This window comes from Mauremys reevesii, linkage group 12 (genome assembly GCF_016161935.1).
Source record: "Mauremys reevesii isolate NIE-2019 linkage group 12, ASM1616193v1, whole genome shotgun sequence".
Classification (NCBI taxonomy): Eukaryota; Metazoa; Chordata; order Testudines; family Geoemydidae; genus Mauremys; species Mauremys reevesii.
The window spans coordinates 50,327,516-50,347,912 of NC_052634.1; the positions used below are offsets into that span (position 1 = coordinate 50,327,516).

The 20,397-nt window shown below is 51.2% G+C and overlaps 2 protein-coding genes and 2 non-coding genes across 4 annotated transcripts; 2 read left to right on the forward strand and 2 right to left on the reverse strand.

Moving 5' to 3' along the window:
• Positions 1-4,639: 4,639 nt before the first annotated feature.
• TRNAR-UCU lies at positions 4,640-4,712 on the reverse strand. Its single transcript has one exon. It is a non-coding gene; the product is annotated as a tRNA-Arg (tRNA).
• Positions 4,713-8,207: 3,495 nt separating this feature from the next.
• TRNAS-UGA lies at positions 8,208-8,289 on the reverse strand. Its single transcript has one exon. It is a non-coding gene; the product is annotated as a tRNA-Ser (tRNA).
• Positions 8,290-11,929: 3,640 nt separating this feature from the next.
• Positions 11,930-13,839, forward strand: LOC120375417 (pollen-specific leucine-rich repeat extensin-like protein 2). The gene has a single exon (XM_039496052.1). It carries the CDS (start codon positions 12,044-12,046, stop codon positions 13,127-13,129), a length of 1,086 nt encoding a protein of 361 aa, XP_039351986.1. The 5' UTR covers positions 11,930-12,043; the 3' UTR covers positions 13,130-13,839.
• LOC120375616 lies at positions 13,168-19,122 on the forward strand. The gene is made up of 3 exons (XM_039496351.1): positions 13,168-13,552; positions 14,025-14,209; positions 14,679-19,122. The coding sequence occupies exons 1-3, from the start codon at positions 13,168-13,170 to the stop codon at positions 17,412-17,414; spliced, it is 3,306 nt and encodes a 1,101-aa protein (XP_039352285.1). The 3' UTR covers positions 17,415-19,122.
• The last annotated feature ends 1,275 nt before the right edge of the window (positions 19,123-20,397 follow it).

Consider the following 20,397-nt stretch of genomic DNA (forward strand, 5'->3'; position numbering starts at 1 on the left):
GGCTCCTTTTACCCCCCCACCCCCACCCCCTGTTCCATTCACTCAGCCGGCAGCGGGCTGAGTGGGCTGGTGGCGGGCTGAGCAGGGCCGGTGGGGGGGTTGAGTGGCTCAGTCTGCTGCCAGTCTGGGGTGCCGGCAGCACTCAGCCAACTGCTACTCCGGGGTTCCGGCTGCCGGCCCCTTGCCGGTCAGGAGCCCAGCCACCGGCCCCACTCTGCCTCCTGCCAGCCTGGGTGAGCAGAATCCCAGGCTGGTAGCGGGCTGAGGGGGGTTGGCAGCCGGGATCCTGGCTGGCAGGAGTTGGTGGTCAGAACCCCAGACCAGCAGCGGGCTGAGCAGGGCCTGGGATCCTTGTCTAGGGTTCCAGCCACCAGCCCCGCTCAGCCCGCTGCCGGTCTGGGGTTTCATTTACTCAGCTGGCAGTGGCCTGAGCAGGACCAGTGCCCAGGACCTCAGATAATAACAATAGTTTATTTATATAATATACACATAGAGAGAGAGACCTTCTACAAACGTTAAAATGTATTACTGGCACGAGAAAACTTAAGTTACAGTGAACTTGGCACACCACTTCTGAAAGGTTGCCGACCCCTGGTATAGACTGACCATATGTTGTACTAAGATTCTCCTGCTTTTTTTTCCCCTGTGAGTCTGTATAGCTTTTGCCAGCCCAGAAGTTGGGCAGCCAATGTTTTACGTTTTCACAATGTTTTCTCCAACTTTCATAAAGTAAATTCATTATGAGTTAAAAAGGCCAGGGACACTTCCTTGTGAAGAATCTGTACAGCAGATCATGCTACAGCTGTGAAAATGTCAGTTTTTGATGGAACTTTAGAGGCAGTGATTGATCATGTATTTTATCATGTGAATGTGCTGCTATTGCCAATGTCTTTCCAAACAAAATAAGGCACAATAGGACTTCTGTAACATTTCTGTGCTACCTTAATCTAGATGAGATGATGCTGTGCTGACTTCATTTTGGTCACTTTGTGCTTTACCTAGCAGTAAAACTAGGGTTATATTTTCCCACTGTTTGGAAACCCAGCTTATTAAACTGATTTTGCAGCCAAAAAAGCCAGAAAGATTGCTTTTAATTAAAAACAAATTTTGGTTCAATACCTCTTCATATAAATTTCCAATAAAAATTAGACAAATTAAAAAAATTATATTATTTGCATCATTCTGTCAAATCAGAATTTTTTCTATAGTGCTACTTCTTTAGTGCTAGTGCATCAGCATTACAGCGTGCTTCATTATGTTAAACTGGTTTTAATAACGTGAATGTGGCAAGTTTTCCAATACTGTATGCTTATATTTGTGTTGCTAAGAGCAGATCAGGCACAGGGGCACCAGTTTCATAATCTCGCCTAGGGCACCATAAATCCTAAGGACGGCCCTGGTGTGAGGAGATGGGGAGGGAGGAGGAGCCGAGCCTCGGCTGAGGCAGCAGTGAGAGGGGCTCCTGGAGCGTGTGAGGAGATGGGGAGGGAGGAGGAGCCGAGCCTGGGCTGAGGCGGTGGTGAGAGGGGCTCCTGGAGCGTGTGAGGAGATGGGGAGGGAGGAGGAGCCGAGCCCGGGCTGAGGCGGCGGTGAGAGGGGCTCCTGGAGCGTGTGAGGAGCCAGGGAAGGAGGAGGAGCCGAGCCGGGGCTGAGGCAGTGGCGAGAGGGGCTCCCGGAGCGTGTGAGAAGATGGGGAGGGAGGAGGAGCCGAGCCTGGGCTGAGGCGGCGATGAGAGGGGCTCCCGGAGCGTGTGAGGAGCCGGGGAAGGAGTGGGAGCCGAGCCTGGGCTGAGGCGGCGGTGAGAGGGGCTCCCGGAGCGTGTGAGGAGCCGGGGAAGGAGTGGGAGCCGAGCCTGGGCTGAGGCGGTGGCGAGAGGAGCTCCCGGAATGTGTGAGGGAAGGAAGTGGGGCCCAGGATGCAGGGAGGAAGGCGAGGTCCTGCTGCCGCTGCCACTCCGGGCGGCGCTGCATTTCCCTGCCAGAGTGGGCTGGGCAGGGCGTTGCTGGGCTGGGCAGGGGGCGTGGATCCTGGCTCGGGCGAGTGCCTGCTCCAGGGCTGGCTCCGGGCAATGCCGCCCCAAGCAAAAAATAAAAATAAAAAAAGTCGGTGCGGAGTGTAGCCCATTATAAAGTGCCGACCAAAGCACATGCTTGGAGGGCTGGTACCTAGAGCCGGCATTTCTGATAGCTTTGTATACAAAAGCAAGCCCGAAAGCCTGTATGAATGCAAATGACCTAGCTGATGGTGGAAGGAGAGATCTGCCCATAAGTAGCAGCATAAAGGAGCTGCAAATAATGAATACATCTGGTCAGCAAACAAGCTACTGGAAGATTCAGATTGTGGCCCTCCAGGAAAGGGAGGTGAAAAAACAAGTCAAGCCTGAAAATAAGGGGGACAGGTTAACCCTAAGGAGTGTGTGTGTGTGTGTGTGTGTACAGTGCTAAAGCTAAATCTAAAGGTGTCTTTCACCACCTGAGAATAAACTTAAAGCTTAGTACAGCAGAGAAACTATTGCAAACCTGGTCTGTTGTACAAGAGGGGACACTGAGGCACACCACCTCATGAATTTCATAAATGACCAGCGAGTGGGGTAATTCACTATCTGACGATAGACCACAGTAAGGACAGCCTGGAGGTAATTATTCTGTTTTTCCTGCAATTAGCAAGGACATTTGTAAAAGGAAGTGGTATTATTATTAAGCACTAATCTGTCCCCACCAACGGGAGGGAGGGGTGGAAATTGTTTCTTTTGTTTTTCAGACACTCTACAAGCAAGCTGGCACCAGCAAAAGGATAACCCATAATACCATGAATCTATGTTTTGTGTTGTTTGTCTGTGGTGTTTGTCTTGTTGTTAGCATTGTTGTGTTTCAATTAACAGAAAAACCTCATGACATGAGTGGGGATGGCTTCAAAAGGTTGACCTGGGGGAAGATATGTATGGAAATTCAAAATGCTCGACAAGGAGGCCAGCACCTGTGTAATAGCTACCGTGGTATCTGGAAGTGAATTGGCAGCTAAGGTGGGCCCCACAAGCCGTATGGGAATAATGAGAAGAGGATTTGCTCTCTGGGAATCAATGGAGGGGTGTATAAAATGGTGTAAATCCAGAGAAGATGTTTGCATGTGCCCCTCCCTGATGGCCGTGGAGGAGCACACCCAATGGCCCGTGGCAAGGGGTGGACAATTGGGTGTCTGTGTATGAGGTGTTTTGCTGGAAATGTACATATTACTGGGGGCACAATTACACCAGCCCCTAACCAAATTCCACACTACACGCTGCTCTCTGGGCTTTGGTGCACAGATAGACCTGTGAATCTTACTGCTGTGAATAATCGAACCAGCGCATACAGCCTGATTCCACACCATGTGGTTAAGTTGGTTTGGACAATAACCCATTTCTCTGTGGACATTCAATGGAGTTATGATATGGACAAAAGCACAAAAACCTGCAGTGGCAGCGTATTGCAACTGCCAGCAACTGGACATGTTAAGCGCTTGACCCCGTCGAAGGAGGAGAGCAGGTGTTTCGGTGGTGGCCGGGATGTTGGACCATGCGGCAGTGCTCAGATCTCTCGGTGTTGCTGTGGATTATTACAGCGGCTGGTGTATTGCTAAGTATACTTGTGTTACGTTGCCTATGGAAATAACCTAGAAGTAATGGAGTAAGCCCTCCCCTGTACTAGACAGCTTGGACCCAACCTTCCCAGGCCCACTATAGTGGGAAGTCTGGAACGCTAATTGGAACAGGTGTGGCACGCCCGTGACGAGACGGTGCAGGGCACTGTACTACGACGGGGCAGTGGGACAAATGGAATATCAACACCTTCCACCTTGATGCCTGGCCCTGTCAGGAAATGTGTCACCATATGTCATATAAAAGCAGCAAAGAATCCTGTGGCACCTTATAGACTAACAGACGTTTTGCAGCATGAGCTTTGCAGTGAATACCCACTTCTTCGGATGCAAGTCTTGCATCCGAAGAAGTGGTATTCACCCACTAAAGCTCATGCTGCAAAACGCCTGTTAGTCTATAGGTGCCACAGGATTCTTTGCTGCTTTTACAGAACCAGACTAACACGGCTACCCCTCTGATACTTGACATATGTCCTATGTTTTGCTAAGGGGGAGAATGGGAGCAGGGGATGGGGACACTGAGGAAGGAAACTGGAATCATTGCTTGCTGGAAGTTCAATCTAATAAACATCTCATTGTTTGCACCTTCGGACTTTGGGTATTGCTGCTCTGTGTGTATGCAAGAAGGACCTGGTAATGAGAGGGTGAAGAGATAAACCCTCTAACAGTAACTAACATCTAACACATTTCAACCTCTTCTTTTCACACCATTGCTCATTCTCAGGGGCTGCTTTGTCTCTAGACAGATCCATTCTCTTTCAGGACGGCCTTGCTCTTTCCATCTGTTTCACTCATTGAGGTGTGGGAGTAAACACTCCCCTTCCCTCTAGTCTCAGACAAACACTAGCATTAATTGTTTGCTACTGAGGGGTTAGAAAACATTTGTCAAGATGCCATTTCTGGGGCATTTTTCCCAAGATCCAGTATTTTGTGTTCAAACATCTCCCAGCTTCCTTGGTGAAAATAAGGCTAAGGTTTCCTTGCAATACAGAGGCAGTTTTTCACCCCAGATGGGACTTGAACCCACAATCTCTGACTTAGAAAGCCATTGCCTTGTCCATTAGGCCACTGGGGCCCTGTGAAAAAAAGGAAATTCAATCTCCTAAATGCATATTTCTCATATTAACTTGGAAGCCAAATACCCTCTTTCTGCACCTTACAGAAATGTCTGCATCCCCTGGCAGCGAGGCTACTGGGCAGGTCACTTACAGAGCTGAGCACCACCTATCTGCCAGCCATCTTTAGAGAAGAAGGGTCTTTTCCCTGACAGCCACACAGCGCTGCCTAGCATCCCGAGAGCCTCCCTCGTGTTCTCCCGCAGCAGCCGCCTGCCGGGGTGGGTGGGAAAAGGGGACGAGGAAGCACTGCGGCCTCAGGCCGGGACAGGAGTCCCTCGCCACGCCCAGGCCTGCCTCTTGCCTTCAGCCCAGGCAGCCAGAGGTGCCAGGGAGCTCCCTGGCAGGCCGCCGCCTCATCCAGGAAATAAGGAAAAGGGGATGAATGAAGAAGTCAGGAAATAACAAGGAAATGAAGACGTTTGTCGAATGGGTTTCTGCCCAATTTAACATCTTCTCAGCTACCGCTCAAAGTTAAAGACCTAAAGTCGACCTATCGGCATAAGTACAGATGGTTAGATGGGAATTAAAAGGAGCTGCTGTCACAAGTGTTAGGTGCCTGCAAGCAGCATGCAGAGCGTTTAAAACCACCGCAGTTAGAGGCTCAGATGAAACGTTTGCCCTAAATCAGAAACGACAATAGGAGGACCAGCAGAACGCCACTCTAGGTTCATGGCAGAGTAATGGAGGCTGTTAGAGGCAAAAAGTCATTCCTCAAAATTTGGAAATCAGATCCTAGTGAGGATAATAGGAAGGTGCACAAACTCTGGCCTGTTAAGTGTCAAAGTGTAACAAGTCGGGCCAAGAAAGAATCTGAGAAGCAACACGCTAAAGACACAAAAGCTAAGCATAAATCCGGTCAATGCGAGTCCTGGTCTGTCCCCGCAGAAAGGTGAACCCCCTCTGTGGCTGGAGTGAGCTCCTCTAAGCTTACCTCACTACAGACCTGCGCCAGGTAGTGCTCATTGTAAAAATGTTTCTTCTGAAGGTTGGAAAAACGGGACCAGCGGGCCTCAGGCCAGCTGACACAATTAAAATCCCCCCCAACACCAAACATCATGGAGTCCAGAGGAAGGGAGCCTTTGATCTTCCCTCTCATGCCTTAACTGGGGACCATACACACTAATATAGCAGTAACCAGTGCCACAGAGCACAAAGCCCACCAGTAATGCCCTCCCTGGTTGGAGCTCCAGCCCCTTCTGTACTGCATCGCCAACGTGAAGAACAAGACTCCAGCCCCATCATTCTTCCCTGGCCAGGAGGCCCTTCCTCCAATCACCCTCTGCCCATCAAGCTACCCTAGAGTTGTTAATGTGCATTTCCTGAACACCCACCATGGCCAAGTCCAGCTGCTCCAAGGCAATGAACATCAAGTGCCACCTCCTGGGCCCCCAAATCCCTTCCACATGGCCACTTTCACACATGCCCCTTCCCTGGTACTGCCCTCACTCAGCTGCACAGAGGAGCTTCCATCCCCAATCCCTGCCTGTCACTGCCCAGCACCCCCTGTGGCACCATTCCTGAGGGTCCCCCTGCCTCACTCTCTTCCTGCCATGTTGGGAAAGGCAGCTCCCATCTCTCCTTGTTAAAGGTCAGGTGGGCCAACTAGGGCAGAAGCCCATTCTATGTTTTCCTACTGCAGAGCCCAAGATCAGAGACTCACCTTCAGTGCCATCCAGAGGGGAGGCAAGTGGGGCAATTTGCCCCAGGCCCCAGGAGAATACAGTATTGCACCTTTTTTTTAATGGAAGGGGCCCCCAAAATTGCTTTGTTCCAGACCCCCTAAGTCCTCTAGGGCAGCACTGCTCACCTTGGGTGCAGACACAACTGTGTTCCCAGAGAACAAGCCACCACTGCACAAGGAGGGAAGAAAAGATCTGCCAAATGCTGGGATTGAACCAGAGACCGTTAGATCTTCAGTCTAACGCTCTCCCAACTGAGCTACTTCAACAGCTATGTAGGGACATTTTGGCCTGTTGCTTCTCTGCCCGGGATGTTTTTGCAGCAGTTGCACACAAAAAGGACGTCATTGGGAGCGGCCCATGAAGACAAGACTCGCTTTTGCCTGCCTTGCTCAGCTTGACTTGCTGCCTCACCCTGTTCCTGCCCTAGTGCCCGGGTTGACCTGGTGGTGGAAGGGGACTGGGGGCCAGTGGCGCGGGGAGGAAGTTGAGCTGGACCCTGAGCTAGACTAGACCCTGGCGGTGACAGTCTGGCCACCACTTGCCGCCCCACCCTGTTGTCCTGGCTTCCCCCACTGGGCGTCATTTCGGGCGGGAAGTGGGGCTTCTGCCTCCCCTCCCCGATTTTCACACCGCAGAGGAGTGCGAACAGGAAAACGAACGGCTGCTCCACACCCCCACCGGAGGAACCCGACTCCCTTAGCTGTGGGGAGTAAGAAGTGGCTGTTGGCTGACAGGGCCTGTCCCCGAGGAGCTGGAACAGCAGCTGCCGCCTCCCCCTTGGCTCCAGGCTGTGGGAAATGCTCATTGCCTGGCTGCATGGGCGGCTCCTGCTCCGTGCTCTGGAGAGCGTCTGTATTGCTCTGTCAACCCCCCGTCTTCACTGAGCCGGTCTGGTAAGGTCCCAAGTGCCCCCTCCGGCCTGGCAGCTGAGAGTCTGTGCAGACATCAGCCCCCCTGCCAGCCCCACAGGCAGCAGCAGCGCCAGCCCCCCAGCACCACAGGGGCACTCAATGCACTTCCTGTGGGGAAATGGCTCCTTGGCGTCCAGCTGCTAGAGTGAGAGCCAGGAGAGAGCAGTGTCTGGCTCAGCTTGGGGGAGAGAAGAGACCTGGTGAGTGCGGATCTCCCTCAGCCTCCCCCGCAAGGCTGGTCAGTTGTATTGTCACTGTGATAGTCGGTGCTTCCCTTCAGGGCCGGCCCTAGAGGGATCTGGGGTATGGGACAAATCCCTCCTTTCCTCCCCAGGCCCTGCCCCCCACTCCACCCCTTCCCCCAAGCCCCCATCCCTCTCCCGCCCTGCACCTTCCTGCCCCATTCCTTTCCCTCTCCCACTCTCCCTGCTCCTCCCCCTCCCCCCCAGCGCCTCCTGCACCCCACTGAACCGCTGATCACTGGCAAGTGTGAGGAGCTTGTCAGCAAGGCCTGTAGTGGGGAGCTGGCTGCCAGCGGGTGCTGAGCACCTTTTTTTTTCTCTGTTGGTTCTGCAGCCCCGTAGCTCCCATGGAGTCGCTGACTCAGCTCCTTTCACACCCTAGAGAGAGGAGCAGAACCAGGGCTATGGCTGATCTATGGGGCACTAGGTGAGTGGCAGAGGCTTCAGGTGCTGAGAGTTTGCCCAACCCCTCAACAACACAGTGTGAGGTGGTGTCCCAGGGATCTCGATGAAAGGAGCAGAACAGAATTTACTTGGGGTGGGGAGAGAATTGAGAGTGTCTCAGGGGGTTATACAGAGGTATTGCCCGGGTGAGAGACTGGCTAAAACGCAGGCCTCGCTGTGAGCAGGATTTGAACCTGCGCAGGGGAACCCTATTGGATTTCAAGTCCAACGCCTTAACCACTCGGCCATCACAGCTGTAAGCACAAAACTGCCCCAATGCCAGAGAAACTGGTAAATAATCCCAATGCCCAGGCGTGAAGTCATCTGAACTACAGGATTCCCACAGCAAACCTGGCTCCCAAAGCACAGGGGGGATTTGGGGTTTGTTCTGTGTGCTTAGCCAGGTGCCACAGGAGTCTTTGCTGCTTTTACAAATCCAGACTAACACGGCCCCTCTGATACTCCTAGTGACACTCTCCAATGGATCCCCATCCTCCACCCACCTTGAGCTAGGTAGGAGCGGATCATCATTATCCCTACTTGAGAGAGGGAGAAGCTGAGGCTGAGAAAGGAGAATTGACTTGTCTTAGGTCACACAGTCAGCCAGTGGCAGAGTTGGGAATAGGACCCAAGAGCCCTGATTTTGAAACTAACCATCAGATCGTGAATTTCAAACACTGAATGACCTGAATAAAGTGCTCTCAGATGAGCTCCACACCAACAACAGTTCACAGTAACTATTCAGCAAGTATTTGAGGAGAACTGCAATGTTAGAGAGAATCATGAACTGCTCAGAGACCATTAATGCAGCAAAGCAGCAAAATTTGTCAAACATATAAGTGGTTATGACTTATTTCCTTGGTCTTAAAAGAGAACAACAAGGACCTGAATCTCCTCCCTGTCAATAACCCCCTGCTCAGCCAATCAGGGTAGAGACTGAGGATGGGAGGCTGAGGGTTCTCACCAGAGAGCCCAAAGGATGGCCCAGGTCACCGGTGGGGATCACTGCCCGAGCACTATTTCAGCCCCACATTTTTGGGTGGACCTCCCACAGTGGGAGCTGCAGAGCACTCCCCCGCAACACACATACACACACACACACACACACCGCTCCTGGTGATGGGAGGGGAACAGGTGAAAGGACAAAAGAAGCAAGAGACAAAGAGAAAGGAGGGAGGGATGGATGGATGGATGGAGGAAAAGGTGAAACAGAAAGGACAAACCCTAATGACCCCAGTGATTCTAAGGGACAAAATCCCAGGTGCGGAATAAAATTCTGCCTCCTTAAGTTCGTGTTTTCCATGCCTAGAATTCAACTGTCACCAGATGGATCAGACTGAACAGGTTTCAAAGCTCGAGGAGGCTTCAACCTTCTAAACAGGGATGGCTGTTTTCTAGTAAAATCAGGAAAAGGGAAGGAGAAAACTCGAAGAAGCTTCCTCCTGGCACTCACGTCCGTGAACCCGAATATTCTCTCAGTCCTCAAAGAGAGACCTGGAGAAGGAGACTTGCTGAAGCAAAGCCACAGGGGTCTCTGAGGTTTCCCTGGCCCCTCACCCCCGTCCTGCCTGGCTGATGTCAGCATCTCTCTGTGAGGTCACCACCTCCCACCACCTTGGACCAATAGTCTGAGGTCCTGCAAAAGGCCTTTGTGATGGACAGCTTTGCTAGGTTTTTATGCATTTGGACAGCAAAATGTTGAGTGTTTACATTAATATCAAGCACTCCTGTATAGAGGAGCCCCTGAACATAATGGAGAATGGAAATGAAAATGTTTAACTTTTAAAAAAAAAAGAAAGAAGGTTATAAGAGAACACGGGGGTTTGAACTGAGGACTACGTGAAAACTGCAATTAAGCACTCTAACACTGAGCAATATCCCCAATGACAACAGGAGTATGGAATCGTGATGTCCAGGACTTTGAAGGACAAACCCTGATTCATCGAGCTCCTTTGCCATTCCCAGACCACAGGTGGTTTTCAAAATGGGGTTTGATTAAACTTCTTAAATGTGGTAAACACCACAGCTTGCACACCCACCGATATAGCTTCTCCCACTGACATAGCTGCCACCTCTTGGGAAGTGGATTAACTACACCCCCAGGAAAACTCTCTCCCATCAGCATAGAGCAGTGGTTCTCAAGCTGTGGGGCAAGACCCCAAAGTGGGTCATAACCGTGTTTTAATGGGGTTGCCAGGGCTGGCGTTAGACTTGTTGGTGCCTGGGGCTGAAACCAAAAGTCTGAGCCCCACCACCCAGGGCTGAATCCCTCAAGCTCTGGTTTTGCCCTCCCCCAACTGGGGCAGGGCTCAGGCTTTGTCTCCTCTGCCTGTGCTCAGTGTAGAGGGGCTTGGTGCATCTTTCTAGGGTCATGTAGTAAGTTTTTGGGGGTTTTTTTTGGCAAAAAGGGGCTGTAGTGAAAGGAAGTTTGAGAAACCCTGGCATAGAGCCTCTGAGTATGTCTAGACTTGGCTCCCTGTGGCAGATCAGACACTGGAAGTACAGCCATGGAGACACCACACACTAGCCTTGCCTAGCAGGCAAGAATCAAACCTCCATAGACAAGTGCCTGTTGCTTTTAACCCATCTCCCTAAGCCCTCAGCCACCACCACTTAACAAAGGGGCTTTTCTACACTGTGGTTCTGGTCTCACTGAAGGGTCATTTCCAATTGTTTGCTCAGACCAGCATTAGGGAAAATGGTGCCCTGGGCAAAGCTTGTACTTTGGCACTTCCCCATTGCCCCGGACGATCCCCACTCCCCCTTGCTAGACAAAAGGGCCAGATATATGCTTAAGCCAAATATCTGCTCAAGCATTTGTCATTTTCCCCGCTTGTTTTTCTAGTCGCTATCCATGTCTAAAGTTACATGGACACAGGATATATATGATGTATACCTAAAAAGGGAATGAGTTAAACAGATGTGCCTACCCATGGGAGAGGATGTATGTGAGGGAAAGGGGGAGGCGAATAGATGCCCCCTAATTTCTACCAGACACAAATTTAGAGAATGCATAGGTTAGCAGAATTAGAGAATGCATAGGTTAGCAGAATTTGACACGCTACATTGTCTGTTCATAGGTATAAAAGAACATGTCTTATGCTTATATGGTGTGCTCCTTCTCAGGCACGAGCCGAGAAAGACACCCGCTCAGCTGACCGAATAAAGAATCTGGTAACCGTCCCCCTGTCTCTCCGTGCCTCCTTGGGGTAATTGGGAACGCTCCAGGGGGAACGAGCCTATTTGGCTAACAATGGCGACCGCGGCAGGACTTCTCTCCCTGTAGGGGACGTTTGACCGGCGGCCGAGGACGACCTAGGAGAGTGGCCACCTCGGGCTGTGGTTTGCTCGAGCTCCAGGTCGCCTCAATCGGCCGGGATGGCTGCGCCCCCTCTATAGAGAACTCCACAGGTCACGGAAGCAGGGCGGACGAAGCAGAGGGGAGTCCAACGGCCGGACGCGGCCACTCCAGGCGGTAAGTGCGTTTGCCTGTCGGGTTCGATGTATGATGCCTAACAGGAGCGCCCCTGCAGTGTAGGTTGGACACGGGAACCCTCTAGGCAGCACGTGCATGGGATAGTGGACTGCAGTATGCTATATGTTACGTCAAATGTGTAATGTTCCTTGTTAAGTAATTACTTGCCAATGACTAACTCCACCAGCCCGTGGGCTGTTCTGGACAATTACTGGGACTTAGAACAACCCCAGGGGTTGATCCTGTTTTTAACGACAGTATTCTTGTTCTTTCTATTAATGTTATATTGGAGACCGAAGTTATAATCACTTGAGCAGACTGTTAGGAAACCTGTGTATGAAAGGAGTGAATGCCGCTGAGGTCTGGGACTTAAGCTAATCCTAGCCGCCCCAAGATTTCTGCGAGAGGAAACTCGATGACCGGAAAATCTTGATCGCAAGGGGGGTCAGCCGAACCTCATGACCCAGTGGAAATCTGAATGAATGATACTCTTCCTCTCCTTTCCCTCTTTCTAATAGATCAGGTCAAAATATAATGGGGTCCTCTCAAAGCACCTTTCCTGGGACACCCCTAGGGTGTATGCTGAATAATTGGAAAGCGTTTAGACGCCAGGCTGATTATGGCATTGTATTATGTAAGGACAATCTTATAAAGTTCTGTACTCTGGAATGGGCAGCACTCGGGGTGGAATGGCCCGAGGGGGGAACACTTAAACCAGAAATCGTACAAGCTGTGCATAGCACTGTAACCCGAAAAGGCAATTGGGATCAATATCCTTATATAGATATTTGGCAGGACCTCGTGGCCGACCCTCCCCCATGGTTGCAAAAATGTAAAACACGAACTCTTAAAACTCTGATGGCCCGTGCCCCCGTTAAAAAGCCCGGTCCCCCCGTTAAGAAATCTTGTCCGCCAACTATAATTCCTTCTGCCCCTGATTATATGCCTCCTCCCCCTTTGTATCCTGGCCTCCCGGTCATAGCAGACAGCCCACCCCCTGCGAGTAATTCCCTAGACACAGGAGAGGATACCAACTCTGATCAGGACTTTTCCGATCAGGAGCCCTCCCCAATTGCCAGCCGCCTTAGGAACAAGCCTAAGAGTGGAGCTGACTCTGGAGAAATCCAGGTGAAGAGGGACGGGAGCTCAGCTCCCGATTGTAACCCTGAAAACAAGGTGACGGTTTACCCTGGTCCCACAATGACCCCCAAAAAGAGGGTGCGGAAAATGGCACCCAATTATACACCTGGGGACACTCAAGTAACCCTTACTCGCTCGTACACGATGCCCTTAAGGGAGACTTTGACCTCAAACGGTCAACTTACTATGCTTTATGTCCCCTTCACTAGCAGTGATTTATATAATTGGAAGCACCAGAATCCCCCGTTTTCGGAGGATCCAGCCCCGCTAACAACAGTATTCGAGACCTTGATCTCGGCCCATAATCCTACCTGGGGCGATATGAGAGTAGCTCTAAATACCCTACTCACTGCCGAGGAAAGGCGTTTAGTCTTCTTAAAAGCCCGTGAACAGCTAGAAGAGACAGAAAAAATGCAGCCAAGCTGGCAGAACTATTGCCAGAAAGCCCTCCTGATTGGGGGCATGGTAGCAATGACTTAGATAAGCACCGCAACTATGCCGCCGCTGTAGTACAGGGCATGAAGCGCTGTATTAGAAAAACACCAAATTGGGCTAAGCTGTATAATGTTCGACAGGAAAAGAGTGAGAATCCAGCTGCCTTTTATGAACGTCTGTGTAACACTTGTAAGAAATACACAGACATTGATCCGGACAGTGCTAATGGAAAGCAGGTGTTGATTCCCCTCTTCATTGGACAATCTTATGAGGACATCAGGAAAAAGTTGCAAAAATTGGAGGGGGCATCGGGTAAAAATATAAGGGAGCTTTTAGAGATTGCAATGAAGGTTTATGATCGCAGAGACGATGAGGAACGAAAGAAAGGGGCCCGCATTTTGGCACTGGCCCTAAGGGAGGGAAATGAGGAGAAGGGGGGCAAGGCTAAAGGACGACCAGGGCCACCGAGTAAGAGTAGGGGAAAGGGTCCCCGTTTAGGGCGAAATCAATGTGCTATCTGTAAGGAGGAGGGACATTGGAAAAACGAATGCCCCCGGCGACATGCCAAAGGAAAAGAGTGCACGGACAGGGTTTTTCCCTCCCCCGTTTACTACAACGGTACAGAACTTTCAGGAGAGAGATCTTCCCCATAGGGGGGCCGGGGGACCCAGCGGCCCCTCCTGGCAGCACAAGCTGCCAGCTTGGATCCCACGGTAAAAATTAAAGTGGAGGGGGGCCGCCCAATTGAAGCCCTAATCGATACTGGGGCTACCCTTAGTCTACTCCCCCTCAATAAGGCTCCCGGGTAGAACACAGGAAGTGCAATTGTTCAAGGGATTGAGGGGCAGATCACAGTTTTGGAAAAACTCTCCTCTCCTAGTAAAAGTCGGGGATCAACAAATCTCTCACCAGTTTGTTTGCAGTCCCTCTTGCCCCATAGCATTGCTCGGACGAGACATCCTCACTAAATTACAGGCGGAGATCTCGTTCGAGAACGGGAAAATGGAAGTTAGAATCCCGAAACAACAAACCTCTAACTACCAGATGGCTCTCATAAGTGCTGGAAATCACTCCTCGGAATGTCAGGAGAGTGGCGAGAGCCAGCTGCCGGGGGTTAACGCTGAAGTTTGGGCGGAGGGAGGAGGGCTGCCTGAGCTAAGAATGCTACCCCAGTCCATATCTCCTTAAGGCGGGAAGTAGCCCGGCCCGAATTCGACAATACCCCTTGTTAACCATTCGGATCGGGCTGAAACCTCTGATTCAAAAATTCCTGCAGTGTGGATGGCTAAGAGAAGGCACATCCCCATACAACACTCCGATAATGGGAGTGCCTAAGCCAAATGGACAGTATCGATTGGTCCAGGACCTGAGACAGATTAACAAACTAATAGAAGCCCCCTACCCAGTTGTCCCAAATCCCCATACGATTTTAGGCCAAGTACCTAAAGACCACGGGTGGTTCTCGGTAATAGATTTAAAAGACGCCTTCTTTTCCATTCCCCTTGATTTAGAATCTCAAAAGTTGTTTGCTTTTGAATGGGAGGATCCGGACACCCACTACAAGGCCCAATATCTCTGGACCGTTGTCCCACAGGGGCTTACCTGTGCGCCTGAGATTTTTGGCAGCCAGCTAAAAAGGGACCTGGCTCCATTCCTAGCTAACCACCCTGCATGTAACATAGTTCAATATTGTGATGATCTACTCTTAAGCACTGAAACAGAGGCAGCATGTAAAGAACACACAATAGAGCTCCTTAATTACCTTGGGGAACAAGGATATAAAGTTTCACGGGAGAAAGCTCAATTAGTTAAGCAACAGGTCACCTTCCTCGGGTATCACCTCTGCCAAGGGAGTCGCAGTTTGGGGAAAGAAAGAATTCAGGTTATACTCGACAGCCCTCAGCCCCGGAACCCCCGAGAATTAAGAGCATTTCTGGGACTGACCGGCTTTTGTCGACTCTGGATTCCTGACTATGGGGGAAAAGCTAAACCATTATATGAGTCCCTAACTAAGGAAGGTTTGCTTCACTGGGTATGGACCAAGGAAATGGAAAAAGCATTTCGAGAGCTTAAAGAAGCCTTGGTTCAGCCTCCTGCTCTGGCTCTCCCAGATTCCCGAAAGCCATTCACCCTATACGTTCATGAAAGGAGAGGGGTGGCAGCTGGAGTCCTGTGCCAGAGGTCAGGGCCAACCTGGCGACCCATTGGGTACTATTCAAAAGTCTTGGACCCCGTCGCCAAGGGATGGCCTGCCTGTTTACGGGCCGTGGCAGCGACCGCCCTCCTCGTTCAGGAAGCCGAAAAATTAACCCTGGGTGGAGATACTGAAGTTGTGGTCCCCCACGGGGTGCCTCAGATACTGGGAACTGGTGCTGGGGAAAAGCATCTAAACCCCAGTCGACATACTAGATATGAAGTGGGGCTCCTGTTGGCCCCCAATCTGACCTTTAAGACAGTCAGTTCCCTTAACCCGGCCACTCTACTGCCCGACCCTCAGGCCTCCTCTGAGGCCGGTCCTATTCATGACTGTATTGAAGTCTTACAACAAGAGACCAAACCCCGATCTGATCTCTCAGACCTGCCCTGGCCCAACCCCGATGTTGAGGGATATGTTGACGGGTCTAGTTATGTGGTAAATGGCAAGCGATTTACTGGGGCGGCAGTAGTGATTAAGGATAAAGGGATACACAAATTTAAACTCAGCCCCAACTTATCTGCTCAGGCAGCAGAACTAGTGGCTCTCATTGAAGCTCTCCGCTTGGGAGCCGGGAAAACCCTTAACTTGTATACTGACAGTCGGTATGCCTATATGGTAGTGCATGCACATGGGACCCTGTGGAGAGAAAGAGGATTCATTACGGCCTCAGGCCAAAAGATTGCACATGGGAGCCTCATTAAAACGTTGCTCGAGGCCCTAATGCTCCCTCTCCGGGTTGCCGTGATACATGTGCGTGCCCATGGGAAAGCCCCAGAGGCCGAACAGCGGAGGTATAACCAGCTAGCTGATCGGGCCGCGAAGGAGGCCGCCCGAGACGGGGCCTTATGGCTTCTCATGGTTCAGGATACCGAGGCTAAAACCCCTCCTCCCCAATACACGGCCGAGGAGATAGGTCAAGCCCAGGCTGCGGGAGGCCGGCAGGTTTCCTCTGGATGGTGGAGACTGCCTGGGGGAGAGGTTTTTGTCCCCAGGCCAGTACTCCAGGAAATCTTCCGGCTCTTGCATAAAGAGGGACATTTGGGGTCTGGGGCAATGGTTGATTTGGCCGCCAGATCCCTGAAGGGACTAGGTATGCACATGGAAGCCCAAAGAATTGTTAGTAATTGTGCCATTTGTCAGCAAACAAACCAGAAGGGATGTGGCCCTCCTGCCCCGATGGGAGGCCGACCATGGGCTATGTTCCCTTTTCAAAGGTGGCAAGTGGACTTCGCTGAGGTGCCCCCTTGCAGGGGCTATAAATACCTGCTTGTTTTTGTCGATCAACTTACCGGATGGGTGGAATGTTACCCCAGCCGGCATTGTCAGGCCCGGGCTGTCACCAAAGCCCTGTTACAGGAGATACTCCCTCGCTTCCATCTCCCCGAGGTAATTGAATCCGATAGGGGAAGCCACTTTGTTTCACAAGTGGTCCAGCAGGTGTCCCAGGCTCTCGGCATACAATGGAAACTACATACACCCTGGAGGCCGCAGAGCTCGGGTCAAGTAGAAAGGATGAATAGAACTCTCAAGGATACTCTTACTAAAATATGCACAGAATCTAACTTAAAGTGGCTCGATGCTTTGCCACTCGCCCTCACCCGCATTCGGAGGGCCCCGCGAAAGGGTCTTAAACTTTCACCCTTTGAGCTGGTCTTTGGATTTCCTCCCCGAGTACTTATCCCAGGGTTCCGGGAGGACGTAACCTGGGAAGTGGGAAATGACTTACTATGGAAACAGGTTTCCGGGTTGCAATCTGTTTTGTTACAGCTGCATCGATACGCGGCGCCTTTCCAGGCCCTTCCCTTGGACCAGACCGTGCATCCATTCCGGATCGGTGACCAGGTCCTTATCAAAAAGTGGAAGCGTGACCCTCTCACGCCGAGGTGGGACGGTCCACACACTGTTTCGCTCATCAGCCAAGCCGCGGTTAAAGTCCTCGGGAGCGACAAATGGACACACCACACACGGGTTAAGCGGTTCCTGAACCCGAACCTGGAAGCCGACTCAACAGAAGAGGACATCAGCCCTCTGTCCGCCCCGGCTCCGGAGGCCCGGGGTGGCACGGGCGAAGACACCGTCTGGGAATATCAAGGACTAGACGGACTAAAAGGATTGTTTAAGAGAAAACGATGATGCATTTACTATTAATACTATTGTTTGTATATTCGCACTGTTATTCTGATTGGGAGAATAGGTTTGTGCAACTAGGGGAGACAATAGCTAATTCCTTTAATCTTAGCAGCTGCTGGGTTTGTGGGGGTCCAGGGGATTGGAATGAGTGGCCTTGGGTAGCCCAGCCAGTACAAGCTAAATGGTGGATTAGTAACCTGAGTATAGTCCATGATGGAACGGGACATTGGACTGAGGATAGCAGTCCTTGGCGCCTCTATTCTTCTGGAGTAGGGATCCTTTGTCTCAATCGGACTCGACAAGAAGGAGTGTCTGTGGGTGAAAGCCGATGTGATTGGACCCTGTCTCTAGGGTTTGACTGCCACGATCACCCTAGTTGCCATACGTATGACTGTTCTAAATATCAAGGGCGATGGAACGACACCCACGTACAACTCACTAATCATAGCTGGGTGCAATGTTCCTACCAACAGCATACTGGCGAGGGTTGTAAGGCCGTAGGACTAGATGGGTTCTTTGATGCCCTCTTTATAAGTTGCCAGCGCGACAACACCATCAGTAAGGACCATGTGGTACGCTGGTACCAGTGGGCATGGCAACACTCTAATGGAACTCGGGTAACCCATTTCAACCATTTCTGGTCTACAACCAATAGCCCTAAATTCGGTTGTAATTGTGGTTGGAGGGAAGGGGCTGGGGCGTGGAAATGTGAATATTGCAATCCCGAAGGTACGTCCATCGTACTAGGGGGTCCCCTAGAGATGGGTAACTCTTTATACTACGAAGAGCCGGGCCCCGAGGACTACCCCGAGACTTGGGAGGGCCCCCTTTGCAAAAGGAAATTGGGCCCTAAAGGGTCACTATTGGATATGTGGGCAATATGCTTATCGAAGACTGCCCCCAAATTGGTCAGGAATATGTTACGTTGGCTACATTAGGCCCTTGTTCTTCCTACTACCCCAGGTACAAGGAGGCAAATTGGGAGTCAAGGTGTACGATGATCTGATTAGGGAGAGGCGGTCTGTGGATTCCTCATTGACCGTTGGAAGCTCCCAAACGTGGGGAGCTCAGGAATGGCCCCCTGAGAGAATTATAAAACATTATGGGCCAGCTACATGGAATCCAAATGAATGGATCGCAGGGGCAAGAGAGCCCATTTACAACTTAAATCGGATAATCAGGTTGCAAGCTATCTTGGAAATAATAACTAATCAGACGGCTGAGGCCCTTGATCTCTTAGCCGATCAGTCCACTCAGATGAGAAATGTGATCTATCAGCACCATCTAGCTCTTGATTATTTGTTGGCAGAGGAAGGAGGAATCTGTGCAAAGTTAAACGAGTCTAATTGCTGCTTACAAATAGATGATAATGGAAAAGCAGTAAAGCAAATAACAAAGGAATTGAGGAAGTTAGCCCACGTCCCGGTCCAAACCTGGGGTGGGTGGAATACGGATTGGTTTACGTCCTGGTTGCCGCAACTAGGATGGCTGCGAGAAGGTTTTCTTCTCTTTGTGCTTTTTATTACAACCCTATTAACCCTAGCTTGCTTCGCTCCCTGTGTAATTACCTTGGTCCGACGAGTGGTGAATCAAATGATACATCAACGAATGATGGCTATGTATCACCCAGTAAAAGCTGAGGACTGGGGGCCGTAAGGCTCTCAAATTGCTTTTTAGGGGGGAATTGTTAGACAAAAGGGCCAGATATATGCTTAAGCCAAATATCTGCTCAAGCATTTGTCATTTTCCCCGCTTGTTTTTCTAGTCGCTATCCATGTCTAAAGTTACATGGACACAGGATATATATGATGTATACCTAAAAAGGGAATGAGTTAAACAGATGTGCCTACCCATGGGAGAGGATGTATGTGAGGGAAAGGGGGAGGCGAATAGATGGCCCCTAATTTCTACCAGACACAAATTTAGAGAATGCATAGGTTAGCAGAATTAGAGAATGCATAGGTTAGCAGAATTTGACACGCTACATTGTCTGTTCATAGGTATAAAAGAACATGTCTTATGCTTATATGGTGTGCTCCTTCTCAGGCACGAGCCGAGAAAGACACCCGCTCAGCTGACCGAATAAAGAATCTGGTAACCGTCCCCCTGTCTCTCCGTGCCTCCTTGGGGTAATTGGGAACGCTCCAGGGGGAACGAGCCTATTTGGCTAACACCCTTTACCGCTAGCTCCTGCACTCCCAACCCTTGCACCTCCTTCACCCCTAACTCCTGCCCCCTCCTGTGCCCCCTTTGCCCTTAACTCCCTGGGCCACCAGCCATTGCCCCTCTCCTGCAGCCCCTTCACATGGCTCCAGTGCTGGGGGCCCCGCACTTGTTCTCCCTTTCCCTGGGCTTTGGCATCACTAGCCCCTGATTAGCGAGTAGGGTTCAGTGGTCCCCAAAATGTGGGGCATGACTCCTAGGGGGACACAGAGGAACATTCATGGAGTCAATGAAATCAATTGAGCTTCTTCAGTCTCTCGCTGGAGACATTTCCCTTGTTTTTAAAGGCAAAAATCCTGATCTTTCCAACGGGAGCTGCTGCTTCAATGTTCAGTTTGGGGAGGGATTTGGCTGCGCTCAGAGATCTGCCCGCAGGTTACAATCTGCGATCCGAAGGGCCGAACGCAAACAGCGTTTAGATGGGACCGTTAGTGCCGCCCCTGTGTGGCCAAAGATCAGAACTGACCAGCGGAGTTTACAGCTGGAGCCTGGGACGCTCCTGAACAAACTGGGCACGAAGCCTCTCGCGTGGGACCCTCGCTGTGCAGCAGGAGGCGGAGGGAAGCTGATTGTCAGGGCTCAGGGCTGCACCCTGCCAGGCTGAGCCGGTGTCTGTGCTAAGCTCGGCATCAATCAGGTGATTCTGGGAGGTTCGGGGTCCCCGGGCTCCCACAGGAGGGTGAAGCAGGTCACCCCTGGAGCAGGTTAAAGCTGCAGGGTGACAGTGGGGTTGCTGCCCCTGTGAACAGCTGCTGTAGCACTG